The sequence below is a fragment of the Filicampus tigris genome, chromosome 3 (assembly GCF_054856515.1).
Source record: "Filicampus tigris isolate MCC_2025a chromosome 3, RoL_Ftig_1.0, whole genome shotgun sequence".
Classification (NCBI taxonomy): domain Eukaryota; kingdom Metazoa; phylum Chordata; class Actinopteri; order Syngnathiformes; family Syngnathidae; genus Filicampus; species Filicampus tigris.
Window position 1 is genome coordinate 4,056,730 of NC_141219.1, and position 17,283 is coordinate 4,074,012.

A 17,283-nucleotide genomic window follows, 5' to 3' on the forward strand; every position below is an offset into this window, starting at 1 on the left:
ATAGACCCATTGTGAATAATTTATTTCAAACATTTTGTTCACACGCAAGAAAAGGCCAACTATACAACAGAGTTAATCGTAATATCCACACTTACAGACAAGACGGTTAGTGGAGTAAGGCCACGAGATGAATGCTCCAGAGTAAGTCCTGCTTGAGAAGAGACACGCCTCACGAGTAAGCACGTAGCAGCCATGATGACATGAGAACATGCTTGCCAACGACACAGCTGTACAGATTGTCCCGTTAAAAAAACACACAAAACATGACCCGCCGAACCACAGCGCGCGTCTTGCTCATTACACAGTAACAAAGCCGACAAAATGATCCGCATACAGAATCTGTTGTTTTATCGGACACAAAAAAAAAAAAAAAAGTCTACATAAAAATGGTTTAGTACGATACATTTTCTTTCATGGTCCTTAAAGTACAAAAGTTACAGGTGTTCCTCCAAAGGCCATAATGCAAGTACATGTATCCTGGTGTAAATGTGTATTTTGGGGGTCCACGCGAGTCCCCAAAATCAGCCTCACAACATCGGTTACAACGATCGACAAAGTTTGGGTGGGTATGTCATGTCACGTGACAAAAAAAGTTGCACAAATGTCTCAAGGGTCTTTGCCCAGAATTTAACTACTCAGTTGCGTCCCCCCCCCCCGCGTCCCTCATCATGGCGCCAGCAAATCGCAAAATCCTGCATGGATGTTTTATCAAGACAGGATGCACCAAAATGAATGCAGAACCTATACTGTGAAACGCACAGGTCTATTCCTGTACGCTGTATTGCAGTCGCTCTTCGTGCCGCGGGGGGGAAAGGGGGGGGGGGCGTCGCGCAAACACTTGCCTCGTGCGGACAAGCGAGCGTTGCATTTTTGGAGCGTGACCTACCGACCTCAGCTGAGGCCCATGCCTTGCTGTTTGCTGGTGTCCGTACACACAAAGAAAGTCTTGAGCTCGCCTTTGCCTTTCACGCTGATGAAGCCGCGGCACTCGCACGAGTAGCCGAGCCTGTGAAGCACGTCCGACGTCTCCTCCGTCACCTGCCGGTTAACACGCACACGGCACACTCATTTTGTCTTGGGGTTATTGACACCTGAACTAAGCGTGAGATAAGCTTTTCCTAGTGTAGTGCGCTAGCTACTAATTAGCTGTCGCTAGCTTCGGACGTACTTGTATCTTTCCCAGCTCGCCGGTGCTCTCCATCCTGCTGGCCACGTTGACCGTGTTGCCCCAGATGTCGTATTGAGGCTTCCTGGCACCGATCACGCCGGCGATCACGGGACCGTGGTTAATACCTGTGGAACGACGACCAACCAACCACGAAGAGAACGTCAGCGGACGCCCGTTTTTCTGACGTGTTTTTGGGGGACCGACTGACGATGCCGGTGGACTTCTGACGGACGATTGCAATTCGCTTCGTCGCAGAAAAAAACGGACAGACGGATGACGGAATAAGCCACTGTGTACGGCGACACGCGGCGTCATGACTCAAATGGACGTCGGTTCCGCTTGTTACTTTCAACTGTCAATAAAACACTTGATATTCATGTCACTCACCACATGAATGAAGCAGCCGCTTTCCTCCTCGCTCCAAAAGTGTGCTTTTGTACTGCGTTGCGTCTCTGAGCTTGTTTACCTCTGCTTGTATATTTGCGATGGGTTTCGCGCCAAACAACGCATACAAGCACTTCCTACGGAGCCCCTAAGGTGACATGGAAGTAAAAAAAAAGAAAACTTTGCGTTCCCTCGCAAAGATTGCGAGATAACGCAAAGTTTTTTCTGCGAGGGAATGCATTTTGTTTTAAATTCGTGTTTATGTACTTCCGGGTCAGTTTAGCAGCTAGCCTAGCCTCTAATGCGCGGCTTTTTGAGAGACGGAGAAACCGTGCTTATGATCAAAAACTGATTTTAGGTCTTTGTATTACAGGCGAATTTCAAATCAATTCCATTAAACACACCCACGGCTGAAAACGCTCCCTTTGTTGCTTTTGTTTACCCGGAAAATGACCCGTAAGTACATAAACACGCATTTAAAAAAAAATGCGTTCCCCTCGCCAAAATATGTGCGATATCTCTCAATCTTTGCGAGGGAACGCAAAGTTGTTGTTTTTTTTTTACTTCCATGCCACCTTAGGGGCTCCGTAACTTCCTGCACTACAAAGATCAGCATCCCGAGTGTCTCCATCGTGTGTATTTGCGCGCCGGCAGCATCTTTGCCTTTTTTCGCCCTCCTCTCCTCTTACCCCATCCACTTCTCAGCTGTTTTGCTAAGTACAGCATCTTATGCTTCTGATTGTAATGTATTTGTTTTTTGTTTTTTTTATAGGAAATTTCATATATAAAAATGTGACGTCAATTTCGACTGACGGTGAAATCCGACATATGCGGAAATTCGTGTTACATCGCCAGTGTAGGAACGGAACATGATCGTAAAATGAGGACTCCCTGTGTGTGTTTGTGTGTACATGTACATATATGTGTATGTACATATACGTGTATGTAGATGTGTGTGTATATATATATATATATACACACACACGTGTGTATACGACTTTGCTTAGTTTTGCCAAGTGAGATGACATAAGCTTTCCCATCCGTCCCCACACGAACGCACACATTCTCTCTCTGTCTCCTAAAGGTTTGTGTGTTTGAGCGCACACCCACCCACGCGCAGCCTGAAGGTGTTGAAGGAATGTCGGTTGATGCCGTCCAACTTGCCGACGAGCGCCACGGCAAACTCCACCATGATGCCGATCTGCGCCTGCTGGCGCTCCCTGTCCTGGAAGCACAAACGTCGCACATTGGGTCACGTCGACGCAGTGCGGAGGCATACCATTTGGAGTGGAGGCAAAATGTTGTGGCCAATGTCTCCCAAAAATCAAAGATCGGTTACATACACGTAAAGAATTCCAGCAAGTGGAGGTGAGAGTGGACAAAAGCTATCAAGCGCCACTGGGTGACACTGTGGCTTCCTGTTCCCTCTCAAGGGCACGCCAATTAAGCCTCGCCCAAGGGTGGTTTTACGTGATTGTAGTTCTATTTTTGTTTGATTACTAGTATTGTTTTTTATAAATTTGCATTTTGCATTACAAAATAAATCATACACATTCCTATATTTTTCTAAATTATTTGTATTCTTTTTTTTCCATTAAAACCATTTTTAATTACTTATTAACTTATTTAATTACTTATTAACTTATTTTAAATGTTTCTAAAATTTTTAAAGCTTTCCTTTATTCTTATTTATATTATTATTGTTTTGTTATTTTTTCAAATGATTCTTAATGTTAATTTCTCATTTGTTTCAAATTTTTGCTTATCTTAATTTCTATAAAATTATTTGGATTTTCAGCGTTTTATTTTTCATTCTTGTTTTTACTTTTTGTATATATCATTTTTCATTTTCTTTTATTTCTACATACACTAATTCATTATACCTTATTTGATGAATCATAAAATCAAAAATATCAATTGTTTATATACACACACATTTTTTATGGCAGTAAAATCCCCCTAAAAAAAGTAGAAAAAGTATATATTTTTTAAACACAATGACAGAATTGTTCAAAAACAGTAAAAACGCAATTCCATAAAATACACATATATAAAAAGAACAGCATTTCAATGGGCATCAATCGTGCAAAGGATTTTCCTTCCAACCTATTCTACACGAATAGCAGGGTACATATTGTATCATTCTTATTAGCGCGCAAACAGGCCCCGAAGGCCCCAGTTCCGCCACCCCACCTGGTTGTTCTCCTGACCGAGCGTCCCGCTGAGGCCCGCCGCCGCCATGTACGTGCTGCCGATGGTCTTGATCTTCTCCACGCCGCTGAACTTGGGCTTGGACAGCAGCTGTCGGGAGAACAACGCCGTCATCCCGTCAGGCGGCGATTCCACCGCGTGTCCGCGACACGCGCGCGAGCAAAGGAGCGGCGGGGTGCCTCCGGCCGGCCCGGCGAACCTCGTCGAAGTCGGCGATGATCTCATTGAGGAGCCTCAGGCACTCCAGGCCCTCCTTGTTGATGTCGCACTCGGTGTAGAACTCCTTGAAGTCGGGCACCGAGGCGAACATCACGCACACGCAGTCGTACGACTTGTAGTAGAGGTCCTGTTCGCGGGAGGGGGAGGGCAGTGAGATTCCCATAGGCACAGCCGCTGCGGCTTGACACGTTCACATGGGTCCGAATGCTCCCGATACACATATACGTCCGCCGTGGGTGTCTTGGGCACGGCCGGCGCCTCACCTCGTTTTTCTTGTTCTCGCCGACAAAGAGCGAGGCCACGTGGGCGGGCAGCACGTTCTCAAGCAGCAGGCGGTTCAGGTTCTCTCGGGTCTCGATCTCGTCTTGCTCCGTGCGGTTCTTGTACTTGAGCAGGAAGTCCTGGCGGAAGCACGACTCGTTCTGACACACACACACACGCGCCATTGTTTTTGGGAATGAGGATGAGGAGGGGGAGGATGATGATGAAGAGTAGAGTGGGCGAGCACCTGCTGTGAGATGATGAGCATGGTGACCAGGAACAAGGTGATGTAGATGCAGCTCATCACCTGGGGGTGCTTCACCAGGCCCACCAGCCTCAAAATCGACTCGTCCGATAGGCTGGGGACAACAAAGCCACTCAGTCGGACACTGGAACAGTGCATTGAAATCATTTTCTCTTTGATATCTTTTATTTGTAGTTCCATGTTTCTTTTGAATTTTTTCACATTTGAGGTTTTTTTTGTTGTTGTTTTTTTTTTGAGTTCACTTTGTGCATTTGTATATTAAAAAAAAAAAAAGTTATATTTTTTCTTACCTTGAGAAATTATACTTCCAATCATTTTCATTTTTCCTCACATCATGGGTTTTTAAATCTCATTTTTAAAAATGTTTTTATTTTTAAAATGTAACATTGTAGCTATTTTAATTCTTGTTCATTTTTTGTTGATGTTTTCATTTCTCTTGTCTTTGTCCTCATTTTTGTTTTTAATTTCATTGTTCATTTTTATTTTACTTTGTATTTACAATTTATTTTAAAAATTGTACTTTTAGTTTTTGGTCATTTTTGTAACTTGTATTTTACATTCTTATTTTTTAAGTTTTAATTCATATCTTTTTCATGCCTACATTTTTCTTGTAGTTCATTTTTTTTCAATTTACTTTTATTTAGTTCTTGATTTTGATGTGTACATAATGTTTTGTTTTTTTTTACTTGTACATTGCATCATTTTCATTGTCTTTTTTTTTAACCAATTTCCCTTACTTTTTTGTTCTGCAATTTTTTCCCCTTTTTGTATATTCTTATGCTCAGGTTTTAACTCAATTCTTCTTTCTAATTCTTCCTAGCTTTTCTATGTGTGAGCCATTCATTACAATTACTGTCCTAACATTTATTCCAGATTGGAAAAAGGAGCAGTTAATTTAACAGATGCATTTATTCTTTTTTATTTTTTATTTTAGCACCCGGCGACCAACTGTGGCACAACGAAGCGGGACGGGCTTCAATGGAAACGTGTCGTGTAAAATATCAATTCACCTGGCAGACAAGGTAGGTGCTGCCATTTTGGTTAGCAATGAAGTGTCTACCAACCGAGATGATGACACTTTTGACCCATTGCGTTTCTAAGGGAGGTGTTTTATTTTTTTCTGTTGCACCAAAGAGTTGTTTTTAAGAGTTTCATGCACATTTTGATACACATTTTAAAAAGCTTGTTTCGGAGCAACTGTCCATCACAAAAACAGTTGCGTAACACACTTTCTACGTCAGCGCGTGGCTCTAAATCCCCCCTCCCCCCCATGTGACCGGATACTTGGCTTTGCCACACAGCGGCTTTTTTTTTTTTTTTTTTTTTTTTTAAGAATTATTATTACATGAGCGACCTTATCGCCGTACGGAGTCCCACCTGCTGCAGTTGCCCTCTCCGGTAATCTGAGCGTGGAGGACGTTTGCGTAGGCCACAAAGAGTTGCTTGTTGGTGCTGAGGATGATGATGATGTAGTACGCGCTGGACGACAGGGCGAGGAAGAGCACTTTGAGCTCCAAGCTGACCCGCAGGAACACGCCGCAAGCCATCAGGGAAAGGATGCAGCAGTACACAGAATACTGGCGGGAGAGCCACAGTGGAGACAATTCTAAGTCATACCGATGAACGCGTTCAACACGAGTACACGCGTGAGAAAGTGTCGACGGAATCTATTCATAAAGAGCGGCATCAAATAATTTGGAATAAGGGGAGAAAATGCCTTCACAGTTAGTATACTGGAGAATTCATTTCAAACCTTGATTAAAAAAAAAACAACAACAACAAAGATTTAAACATGGGGAATAATAAAACAAATAAAGTGTGTACTCAGATTTGCTTTTGTACAAGTCTGCTGAGAGTAAAACTAATTTGAAACATTAGTTAAAGGAAAAAGTATTTCAATTCAGACTTATATTAGGGAAATGAAAAAAATTGTTGCTCAAGTCTGCTCCTAAATAATGTTAAGTATAAAAAGAAGTACAAAATGCATGACAAAAACACCCGGACAAGTGATGAAAAGCTTGACAATTGTAAATGAAATCATGTGACTGTGCAGCCGGTTTGCTGTGTTAACCAAAAACATTCCAGCATGAACTATTCAACATTTCCGAAGACTGAAGAGAAAAAAAAAAAAAAAAAAAAAAAAAATCACTTAAAGCCTTTTTTTTTTGTTTTGTATTTTAAAAATATTTCCTTTGATATTTCTTTTTCTTTTCCAATTAATAATAAATAAACTGCTTTTTTACACGCGGGGCGTCAAGCTTCTCTTTCTAATCTAGCTACAAAATGCTAATCCCCTCACAGGCAGATAGAAGAGTCCTCCGTGTAATCCCAGTCGCTGGGAATCATTTGCGTGAGCCAGGGTGGAAACGTCACCACTGGAACATTCTGGAACATGTGCCTGGACGAAGCACTGCGGGATAGAAGGAAAAGAAGGTCGGAAAACTGAAATGAGCCAAAGTGCAAAGCTTGGATCTTGTTTTTTTCTTTTTTTTTTTTTTTTTTTTAACTCATTCACTGCCGTTGACCAATTGACTTGTCTTTTCACAGTCAATCCCAGGAATTTATTTATATTTTTTTCCGCATTTTTTTTTTTTTTCAAACATGAAGTGTAAAAGAGGGTCTGAAAATGCCTGGCAGTGAATGAGTGCATGAGACGGGTATTTTGCTCACCAGGTTGAAGACCGCCAAGAGGACGATGACGGCGGTGGTGACGGCGGCCAGCGGGAGGCGCACGCACGGCTTCTTGACGACGGCCTCAGAGACGGACGCCAGCCACTGGCAGCCCGACAGCTTCTCTGGAAACGTGCGCTACCGCACACAGGCAGGCGGAGAAGTTACGCGGAGAAAGAAGATCTCCGACATTCATCGTCACACGTGATACGGAATACGTTTGTTATCAACCCAAAATGTGAACTTGAGGATATTCAGCTATTTTCTGAGCGAGATAAAGTCCTTAAAATCCTTGAGGATTACTACCCGACAAGAACTTCATCCTTATGCCGCCCCTGATAAGAACGTCAATCCACATTATCTGGCCGTTTACGACCGTTTCAATTTTCACACCTTTATGAAAAGTTTTTAGGATCGGACTTGAATAGTTCATGCGTCACACTTTCGATGGGAAGCATTTATTTATTTATTTATTTTTTTGACATGCGCAGATTGACCAAATGTAGCGGAAGTAGTCGTTGAAGAAGAAGAAGCCGTTAGCGACTTCCGCGTCAACAAAGCGTTTCTACTTTAAACGTTAGCATTATTTCGCGTATTTTCCCGTTAGCGCTGTTACGTCGCGTTAACACTCCCTCTAATGGAGCTTCAAAATATACCAGTTCAGTCTTGCGCCGACTCGGCTTCATTTTCCTCACAAAATGTCAACAAGGCTGTTTTGCGAGCCTCTTAATCAAGTCTTGCATGAGAAAGTATGGGGGAATACTCAAAATGATCATGATAGAATTCAGCATTTTCATGTGTTTTAAAGCGCATCAATTAAGCCTAAAATGCAAATAATTGCTTTGAATTTGGGATGTAACGATTCACTCAAGCCCTGATTCGATTTTCAGCTCCCGATTTCAATTGAAATATTTTTTAAACAAAACATATCGCTTATTTTATACGCGATAATTATTTTAACTCCTGCATTTTGCACTTGTTACAAACAGTAACTTTACAAAAAAAAATGAACTAACAATTGTGACTGTTTAAAGCGCAAGTCAACCCAAGCATATTTTTTTCAAGAATATGTTCCCAGCAGGCCCACAAGTTGAAACACAGCATTCTGATTCATTTTGCGTTTGTGGAATATAAGTTAAGTAGCAAAACGCACATGTTTTTAGCCATCTCTGGGGGCGGCCATTTTGTCTTCTGTCGACTGAAAATGACATCACAACTGCTTACAACGACCAATCACAGCTGACCTGTTTTCTGAATCTCAGCCGTGATTGGTCGTTGTGAGCAGTTGTGATGTCATTTTCAGTCGACAGAAGACAAAATGGCCGCCCCCAGAGATGGCTAAAAACGAGTGGATTAACACTTATTCCACAAACGCAATATTTATCACAATGCCCTGTTTCAACGAGTGGGCTTGCATAAAACATATTCTTGAAAAAAATATGTTTGCATTGACTTCCGCTTTAACTACACTATTGTGTTAGTGCCAGAACTAAACATGACAATAAACACAACAGATTTGACTGTTATCATTACCCAATCCTTTTGTGATGAAAATGTCGATACTTTCGATTCTTTTAGGCTTTCAAACCGATTTTCGCCGTGTCGTCACACCCCTACTTTTACTCTAAAGAAAACTAAAGCAAGTCTACTCTCGCCAATAACAAATGCAACGAAACGTAGATTTTTCTACACTGACCTGTATGTGAGCCGCAAAACAGATGGCCAGAGTCAGCAGCAGGACGCACGCCAACGCCGCAAACGTCACGCCGAGTACCTGCCGGCTGACGGTTAAACAAAGCGAGCGGTTGTCAGTCCACCTCCACTTTTCTGCGCTTATTTCATTGCTGCTCATACTCACTCCCTGGTGACTAACATCTGGATGGAAAAGATGCAGAGGAAGATGACGGCGGCGCAGCCCACGTAGTGCTTGAACATGGGCAAATCCAAGGCTCGGTACTTTGGAGACAATGACAGAGCGTTCGAATGGGAACCCAAATGAGGACAAAGTGGGGGAGCTTTTAAGTACTTTTTTTGGGGGGGGGCTTCAACTTACCTGTTTTTCGAGGTCCCTCTTTGGAAACCAAATGGCTAAACTGCCACTCTCCTCGGACTTGTACCACTGTCTTGGGAAGGAGGAGATGGAAAGAAATGAAACATTCGACTGTTGTGTTAAGCGGAGCAGCTGCCGTCTAAAAGCAGCCTGAACTTTTGTGTAACTGAATATCGTGGAACCTCTAAAGCAGAGCGATGTAAGATAAATGTTCGAGCAGCAAAACATTTAAATTTAAATAATAAAACATTATTGCGGTTTCCAATTAAATGGGATTACAAATGATGACAATTCATTTCTTAAAACAAACCTTCACGGTTCAAATCTCGGCTCAGGCTGTCAAGTAGGGCTGTGCCCTATTAATTCATCGAAATTCAATTACAATTACTACAATCCACGATTACAAAATTGGCATAATTCTAAAAAACTATTATCAATATTTGTTTTTTTTACACAAGGAAACCATACTTGAATTTATACATTTGCACCTTTTTAATTTTTTTTTTATTTTATAACAACTAATTTTATCAATTTTGTTTGGTCCAAAAGTAACTTATAATATTATAGTGTTCAAAATGTTCTTGTTTTGTACCAAAAAACAAATGATCGTTTTGAATAATTGTTATTTCAATTATCACCAAAAAAATCATGATTCTTTTTTTTTTTTTTTTTTTTTTTTTTAAATAATCAAGAATCATGTCAGAACACGTGAGAATATGTGCTACATAATTTGTTTAGCACAAACGTTTCCCAGTGGACAGGTTCCGGGTTCGAATACGGACACATTTTTTAAGACTTGTTTCTACACTTGGACGACAGCTGAAACTTGATGAAGGCTTTCATCCCATTTCCATTCTTTTCTACGGGGTTTTGTGTTTTTTTTTGTTTTTTTTGTGTGGTTTTTTTCTGTTTTCCGAGGTCGCCTCAGAATGGACCTACTTGCTGCCCAGTTCATCGATGGTGGTCGTCATCTCGTTGTGCAGCTCCTCGTCAAAGCGGCTCTTCTGCGACTTGTTCCTGCGCCCGAGAATCAGACGCCATTAACGGCAACAAGAAACATACGGCCGGGGACGGGGGGGGGGGGGGGGGGTTAATGGCCGCTGTGTGCACATTAGTCACAGAGGAAAAAGGAGACATTGCCTGTATAGATCATGCAAGTGGTGCACACGGAGGGAGTTAACCGGATGCTGTGAGTTAGATGAGCGGTTCAGGGGGCTATGGGAAGCCCCCCTTACGCCCTCTGGCAGGAAGGAAGCCATCGCAGCAGATGTAGGCAGCAGATGCATACGGGGCCGGCGCCGCCCCGCCCCGGTTAGAGCTCAGGGGAGCACGTCGGCGTGATCCTGAGGAGGTTTAGCGGCGTCGCGTGGCGAGTAGGACGAAGAGAGAAACGGCCCTGCCGAGGGTTAGTGTCGGGATGTTAGGACTTGCAGTTGAGAGCTTCGCCCAGCTTCAGGTCAAAGTCATCACATACCCAAATCGACGATTGTATTAGCTCAAATAGTGGCCAGACCTCGAATACAGCGTTGCGCAATTTGGGGCTGAGCCCGGGCACATACGGCAATGTCTAATATCAAATTAGGACCATGGTGCCACCTAGTGGCATGTTGGTGCCAAGGGAATATGTTGAACTGAGGGGAGGAGTTTCATTTAGTCAGGCCATAGCCTTGTCGAATAGAAAAAAAAGGGGCTTTGTCGCCATCTTGTGGCATCTATAGGGAATTTTTGGGGTGGGCGTTAACTACTTGGGGAGTTGGAAGGCGCAAATAATGGGGGTTTACTCTACAATCTCTACAGGTGAACTTTGACCTTCTACATTTTTCAATGTGCAACTGTTCAAGGTTTCGGTACTTTCAGGCAATTTGCTGTTCTCGTACAAGGAGCGTTCCAGACCCACCGGCGAAAATCGACGAAATAGCCAGACCATATACACGGAACTCTTCATAATACATTACACATTCTTTTTATAAACTACTTTTTCTTTCCTCACTTTGCTTTTAACTCACTCACCGCCATTGACGAACCGACTTGTCTTTTCACAGTCAAGCCATTCAATCCCAGGAACTCATTTTTGTATTTTATTCAAATTATTTTCAAACGTTAGGGTAAAAGAGGGTCTGAAAATGCCTGGCAGTGAATGAGTTAAATGTCAAATTCTTCTGGCTTTGTTTTTTTTTTTTTTTTTTTTAACTATGTGAAGCACATTGAGCTAGCGACATTGTGTATGAAATGCGCTCTATACATAAAGCTGCCTTGCCTTACACCTGACAAAGCACATTTAAAACAAAAATCTTCAATGAAAGAGAACACTGTATTCCAAAAATGTAGAAATAAAAATCACCACTATTTGCGGAAATACAATGAATCAGTCATTAATCCAACTAACACTCGCCCCCCCGCCCCCCCCAGAAAAGTACACCTTTCCTAATTTTGGGCTGAGAGCTCCCCAACCGTGCCTGGGGTCCAAACTCACTTATGGCTGGTGAACGAGGGCGTGGACAAGGAGAAGCGCTCTTCGAGTGCCTCATCAAAGCTGTCATGGGAGCAGTGCAACAAGTAACGACACAAAACACATCACAAACAAACACAGCAGGTACTGGAGTCGTCATGTCAATCGACGGAATAGGGCTACCGTGAGACAAATACAGCTGGTTGACTGACTTTGGAACGCAAGTCGACTCTTTATATACAGCGCAACTATGATCAGAATAGAATTTTTCGTTACCTCTCGGTGATCTTGGAGCTGGGCGCTGTTCGCAATGGGATGTCCTGAAAAAAACAAAAACAAACAAGCAATGGATTACACAACCGGCAGCGGGCTAATACCGGCCTGTCGTCAAGGTATCGGATACTCGTGACGAATGCCAATAGCAGCCACCGATACTTGAGGCAAAAATGAATAAATAAAATAAGAATGATAATGGGACATCAAGCAGGTCCTCCTTGCCACTAGGTGGTGCTACACAGCAGCCGTCGGACTCATCGGTAAATCACCATGAGAGTGAGAAAGACAGAAAGGTCTTTGCTCGCACACATCTGCCCTTGTGTTTACGATTTTATGTGTGAGTATTTGATTTTGTGTATCATAAGTAATACTGAATAATCCGAGTGCTGTATCGCTCTGGAAAAAATGGTATTGAACAGCCATAATTTCTTCCAAGTCATGACTTTTTTTTTTTTAAACTATGGATTACCTATAGCTAGTGATGGACCGATTATCGGAAAGCTCTTATATTGAGTGTTTTGACAAATATTGGAATCTGCCTTTTTAAAAAAAAAAAAAAAAAAAAAATCTGATGGCCGATAATAAATCAATTTCAAACTGTGTTAACTTCAAGGAACTATTTATTTACATTTTCAGTTTAATTTACTACTGACCCTAGAAACACTCTGCACGTTTTGTTTTTGTTTGATAAGTGGAAATTGAACATTTCTGTCATTTTGAAGGACGTTATTAACTGTAGAAAACTATACGGAGCTATTGTTTAAGTTTTCAATTCACATTTGAAGACACGCTGATGACGCTGCTCACTCCCTTTTTGTTACAATTTTACAACAAAGATGTATGATAACAAACATTTCTAATAATAAAAAAAACAAAACAATATTATGCAAATCTGAAAAATTGTACAAATAAACATACACTTGAAGATGTTTCAATAAAGTAAAGGGTTGTCTATTTTTTTCGATTTTGACACCAATATTGCCCTTTTTGCTGAAAACAAATATCGGCTATCAGCCGCCTTGACTGCTAATAATCGGTATCATATCGGCCCCGGAAAAAAACATATTGGCGTCTCTACCGATAACCCTTGATTTAATTTCTATTGTGCAAAGTGTCAATTATCCCAATATGTCTTTTCTGCAGCGCTGCTTACCTTGCCGAGCGACTTTCCATTGCTGAGGGGGTCCACGGCGAAGCCCTCTCGGCTCTGCAGGTGGGCGAAGGGCTTGACGGCCCCCCAGGACTCCAGGTAGCGCGTCATGCGCACCGACGCCCGCATCTTCAGACCGTCGCTCACCCGAGGCTTGGGGACGCTGCGGCCGCTCTGCGTCGCATCTTTGGACTCGTCAGAGTCGAAAAGAACAGTTTTCAATTGGGGGCGGGGTCATAAAACACAATCGCAGAGAATATAAAGAAATCAACGGTTTCCTCGATTGCTACCGTTTTCGTTTCCACTTTCAGCTTGGACGTTAAGGTAGCACTGTATTTGGCATTGATGTATATTCCGTATATTTATATCCCGATCATCCCACACATCATGCATTTAGAAGAGTATATGGTCGTTTTAAAAGGTCTGTTTTCAAGTGCCTGCATAACAAGCGGCAAGCGTTTTTTTTCGAAGTGACACGGAAGGTCGTAAACTCACCCGAGGGTCAATAACGAGGTAGGTTGTGACGTTGAGCTCCTTGAGGTATTGATCCCGCAGCTGGCCCTCGCCCTCCTCCACTTCGTACGCCTTGTTCAAGTGCTTCAGAGTCGCCTCGGTGATGTGAACACGTCTGGAATGAGGCATCATGATGTTTGGTTTTGTTTGGTTTTTTTGTTTTTTTTTGTAAATGATGCCACCACAACAAAGAATGTCAAGAGAAGCAAATTGCGTCTGTCAAGTAAAAATATGTATTTCCACAGTGTGGGACCAAAAACGGTGGTTTTCCACAGGGAAACATACGCATTCTTTGCGTTGTATATAAAACGGAATATTTTTCTACAAAAGAAAGGTTTGACTGAATGACTGTTTCAGATTGTATAATCCAACCCAAATGACAATATAACTTCACCCCTCACCCCAAAAATAATAAATAATAATAATAATAATACATTTAAGTCGTTTGGTTAATTAATGACTTAATAAAAAATGAAATATGAAAAAGCTATCCAATAAAAACTATTTATTTATGAATTTAGGATGATTTTTATCCCCCCAAAAATTAAACCTAATGTGTGAATTACCAAGAAATTAGGTTTTTTTTTGTGTGTATTATGAATACTTTTTTCTTTTACAAATAAATATTGAATAATATATTGAAAACATGTTTTTTTGGATTGCATAAAAACAAAAATATCACAGAGGAAAAAAACTTTTGATTCACACAATATGAAATCAAATTTCCGAAATTGTATTCATACAGTATAAAAAAATAAACAAATTTTAAAAAAGCCGAATGACGGACGATATATATATATTTTTTTTGTGGAAAAAACAATAAATGACAGACTGACGAATGATGGGGGGGCACCCTGGCCGCTGACGGATGACGAATGACGGACCAACGAAATTGAGTAAAAACACGTCCACCTCTGTTTCTAGGGCGTGCCACAAATAGTGACTAATGGCAAATTTCCATGACAACAACACTGTGGCTCCACCGCATTCAACAGGACCGCGTGGTAGTATAGCAGCACTTACCCCGGGAGTCCTCCCGACTCCATGTGATTGGCCAGCGTCACGTCGTGCGACCACACGTCAAACTGCCACTTGCGCAGGCCGATCACGCCGCACAGCACGTTGCCCGAGTGCACGCCAACTCTCATGTTAATGTCCACGCCGGTGGCCTCTCGTACCTGCCTGCCGCACATGAGAAATCACAAAAACAAGGCTCGAGACGCCGCTGCTGCTAACTGGTCCAACTGGTCAAGGTTTCAAAACTTTTTGCAGAACTGCTTAAAGCTACTGTTGATCAACTTTTACGTCTCGATGTGGTGACGTCAAACAGTGCATGAAGAGGAATTCATTCTAATCCAGCCAGAAATGTGTTTGTGTATCCGTACATCAAAAACTTGTGGATTTTGAATTTCAGCTCCTTGCTCGAGAACAGCAAATTGTGCAACAAGTATTGAAACACTGAAGTGTTGGACATGTCCGCTCAAACGTTTAGAGAAGGTCAAATTAAGTTCACCTGTAGAGGTTATAGTGCACTTTGGGTTCATCTTGAAATTGCTCCCACTATACCGAAATTTTGCAAGTGCAGCGGTACCTTGACTTAGAGTTGAATTCATTCCATGGCCAAACTCAAAACGCACTTTAGTCATGTCAAATCGATGTATTCCTTTGCAATAAATTGAAATTCCATTCATCTCTTCTACAGCCCCAAAAGCACCCCAAAAATGTTGTCACGCATTTTCAATGAAGGGAAATAGCACCGCATTGCATATAAGCATCAAAACATAATACAATGGAATTCAAATAAACACGTTTTATGAAGCAGTGAGCGTATGTTGGGAAAAAGCCGGAAGCCCCAATAACAACCGTGCGCTCGGTGCTATGTGCCCTGAAAGGGGCGTGGCCTATCGCGTGGCATCGAGAAAATGGCCGCTACTGTGAGTCGCCTTTTTTAAATTTCACTCCAGTGGCTGGTGTATCTGAAACGTGCATGTAAATATCATTTTGGCACGTAAAACAAAAAAAAAAACCTCATAACTTAGATTCATAACTCAAGGTACTACCACTGTTTTGTTGCTATTAACGGAGTCACTTGAGTATTTGAAAACTCACTTAATGGCTTCGCACATGTCCAGGCCCATTTTCACACAGTTCTTGGCGTGTTTAGGCAGAGACACCGGCAGGCCTGACACACAGTAATAGCAGTCACCCAGGATCTTGATTCTCATGCACTCGTTTTCCTGGAAAGACATAAAGAATACATAGCGTACGCCCTATTCACTGCAGGGGATATTTTCCTGACCTGCCGTTAGTTGGTGAAAGTCTGCACTATAGACGGACCATGCAAATATCTTTTTAAATGTGTTCACCCGTCCCACCATGCTTGCCAAACGTATTTGAACACAAACAAAATTGCGCTCATAAAAAGCATTCAAAATAGTGAAGTGCTTCGCCATGCAGACTTTCACAATAAACAGAAGAGATTAGCCTGCTCCACCTCCGAGAAGATGTGCTCCGCAATATAAGGTGTCTATTAGCGGGAGGCGTAATCCTAAATAATACGAGGGTTGTATCACAATTTATATGAAGTCAAACGAGAGTCAAAACAAAAAAGACAAAGAACAGTGAAATAAGTAAATGCGGACTCACCTTGGCAATTTGGTCAAACTTTCCAAACAGTTCGTTGAGCATGACGACGAGCTCCTTGGGGGAGCAGTCGCTGGCCAATCGAGTGAAGCCCACAATGTCGGCGTAGAGAATACTGCAAGGGAGCACACGTTATCACAGAAAAGGCTAACACGTCACAACCTGAAAGCCAACCTTGGACGTCCCTCAAGTCAAAGCTGTTCTGATTTCAAGGGAAAATGAGGGGTGATCGGACCGCGCCGATAATCGGTCCATCCCGACATAATCGTCAATGTAAAGGAATAAGAAAATAAAAGTCAAGCAAACATCTTACGATGGTGACGGTTTGACACCGCAATGGATTCATAATTCCATCATTTGTGTTTGTCTCCACTGTACGGTATGCTAGTGTATATGTTGAACCAGCTGTCAGCCAACGACAACAACAACAACAACAAAAAAAAACACATCACCTCTCCTTCTCCATAACGACTTGGACAAAATGGGCCAGGTGCTTGAAGGAGAGACTCACGCCACAAAAGCCACAATGACTGCTTTGACCCGAGTAATTATAGTCATGGTTGCTACCTTTCGCTCAACACCTTCTCACTGCGAGACAGCCTGATTGATGCCTTTGCGGCCGCACACGCAGGCGCAAAATGTCTTGTCTGTCCGTCTCGCGCGCTATCACAAACACACGCACACAGGGCTGAGAGTGCTCATGGCATTGTGATCATTCAACCGGTGAACATTAAGATAGGCCGGACTAAAGGCCCTGATAGACCAAAAAGACACTGGCCAACAGTGACAGACGCTTAACCAGACGCGTCCGGCCTGCTGTCGGCACGTCACGCTGGAGGAATACGCCGCAAAAACAAGACCGCGACGCTGACCATTAAAGTACCTTCTGCGCATTCATAAAATGTAATACCCTTCCATACCATCGGCGGCGGTAGTTACTATTTCTCATTGATCGAAAAATCCAACCGGAAAGCTGTTGGCCGGGGACGGATTATAAAAACGTAAACAATGCATTCAGCTCTAT

At 42.4% G+C, this 17,283-nt stretch overlaps 1 protein-coding gene across 6 annotated transcripts in view; it reads right to left on the minus strand.

Moving 5' to 3' along the window:
• Positions 1-5: 5 nt before the first annotated feature.
• The window catches only part of adcy7 (adenylate cyclase 7), a 49,410-nt gene continuing 32,132 nt past the window's right edge, over positions 6-17,283 (minus strand). For 4 of the 6 annotated variants that reach the window (XM_086024925.1, XM_086024922.1, XM_086024924.1 and 1 more), the window contains exons 7-27: positions 16,263-16,374; positions 15,726-15,853; positions 14,640-14,798; positions 13,599-13,731; positions 13,107-13,295; positions 11,954-11,997; positions 11,702-11,761; positions 10,168-10,245; positions 9,232-9,301; positions 9,037-9,134; positions 8,875-8,959; positions 7,179-7,316; positions 6,808-6,918; positions 5,886-6,085; positions 4,491-4,602; positions 4,246-4,404; positions 3,963-4,109; positions 3,746-3,853; positions 2,663-2,777; positions 1,169-1,293; positions 6-1,038 (exon numbers count right to left, since the gene is read on the minus strand). In XM_086024925.1, coding sequence (XP_085881051.1) covers positions 892-1,038; positions 1,169-1,293; positions 2,663-2,777; positions 3,746-3,853; positions 3,963-4,109; positions 4,246-4,404; positions 4,491-4,602; positions 5,886-6,085; positions 6,808-6,918; positions 7,179-7,316; positions 8,875-8,959; positions 9,037-9,134; positions 9,232-9,301; positions 10,168-10,245; positions 11,702-11,761; positions 11,954-11,997; positions 13,107-13,295; positions 13,599-13,731; positions 14,640-14,798; positions 15,726-15,853; positions 16,263-16,374 — 2,518 coding nt within the window. In that variant the 3' untranslated portion in view covers positions 6-891. Of the gene's footprint in view, positions 1,039-1,168; positions 1,294-1,559; positions 1,701-2,662; positions 2,778-3,745; positions 3,854-3,962; positions 4,110-4,245; positions 4,405-4,490; positions 4,603-5,885; positions 6,086-6,807; positions 6,919-7,178; positions 7,317-8,874; positions 8,960-9,036; positions 9,135-9,231; positions 9,302-10,167; positions 10,246-11,701; positions 11,762-11,953; positions 11,998-13,106; positions 13,296-13,598; positions 13,732-14,639; positions 14,799-15,725; positions 15,854-16,262; positions 16,375-17,283 lie in introns of those variants that run through there. The other 2 variants (XM_086024926.1, XM_086024927.1) reach the window with 2 other exon arrangements.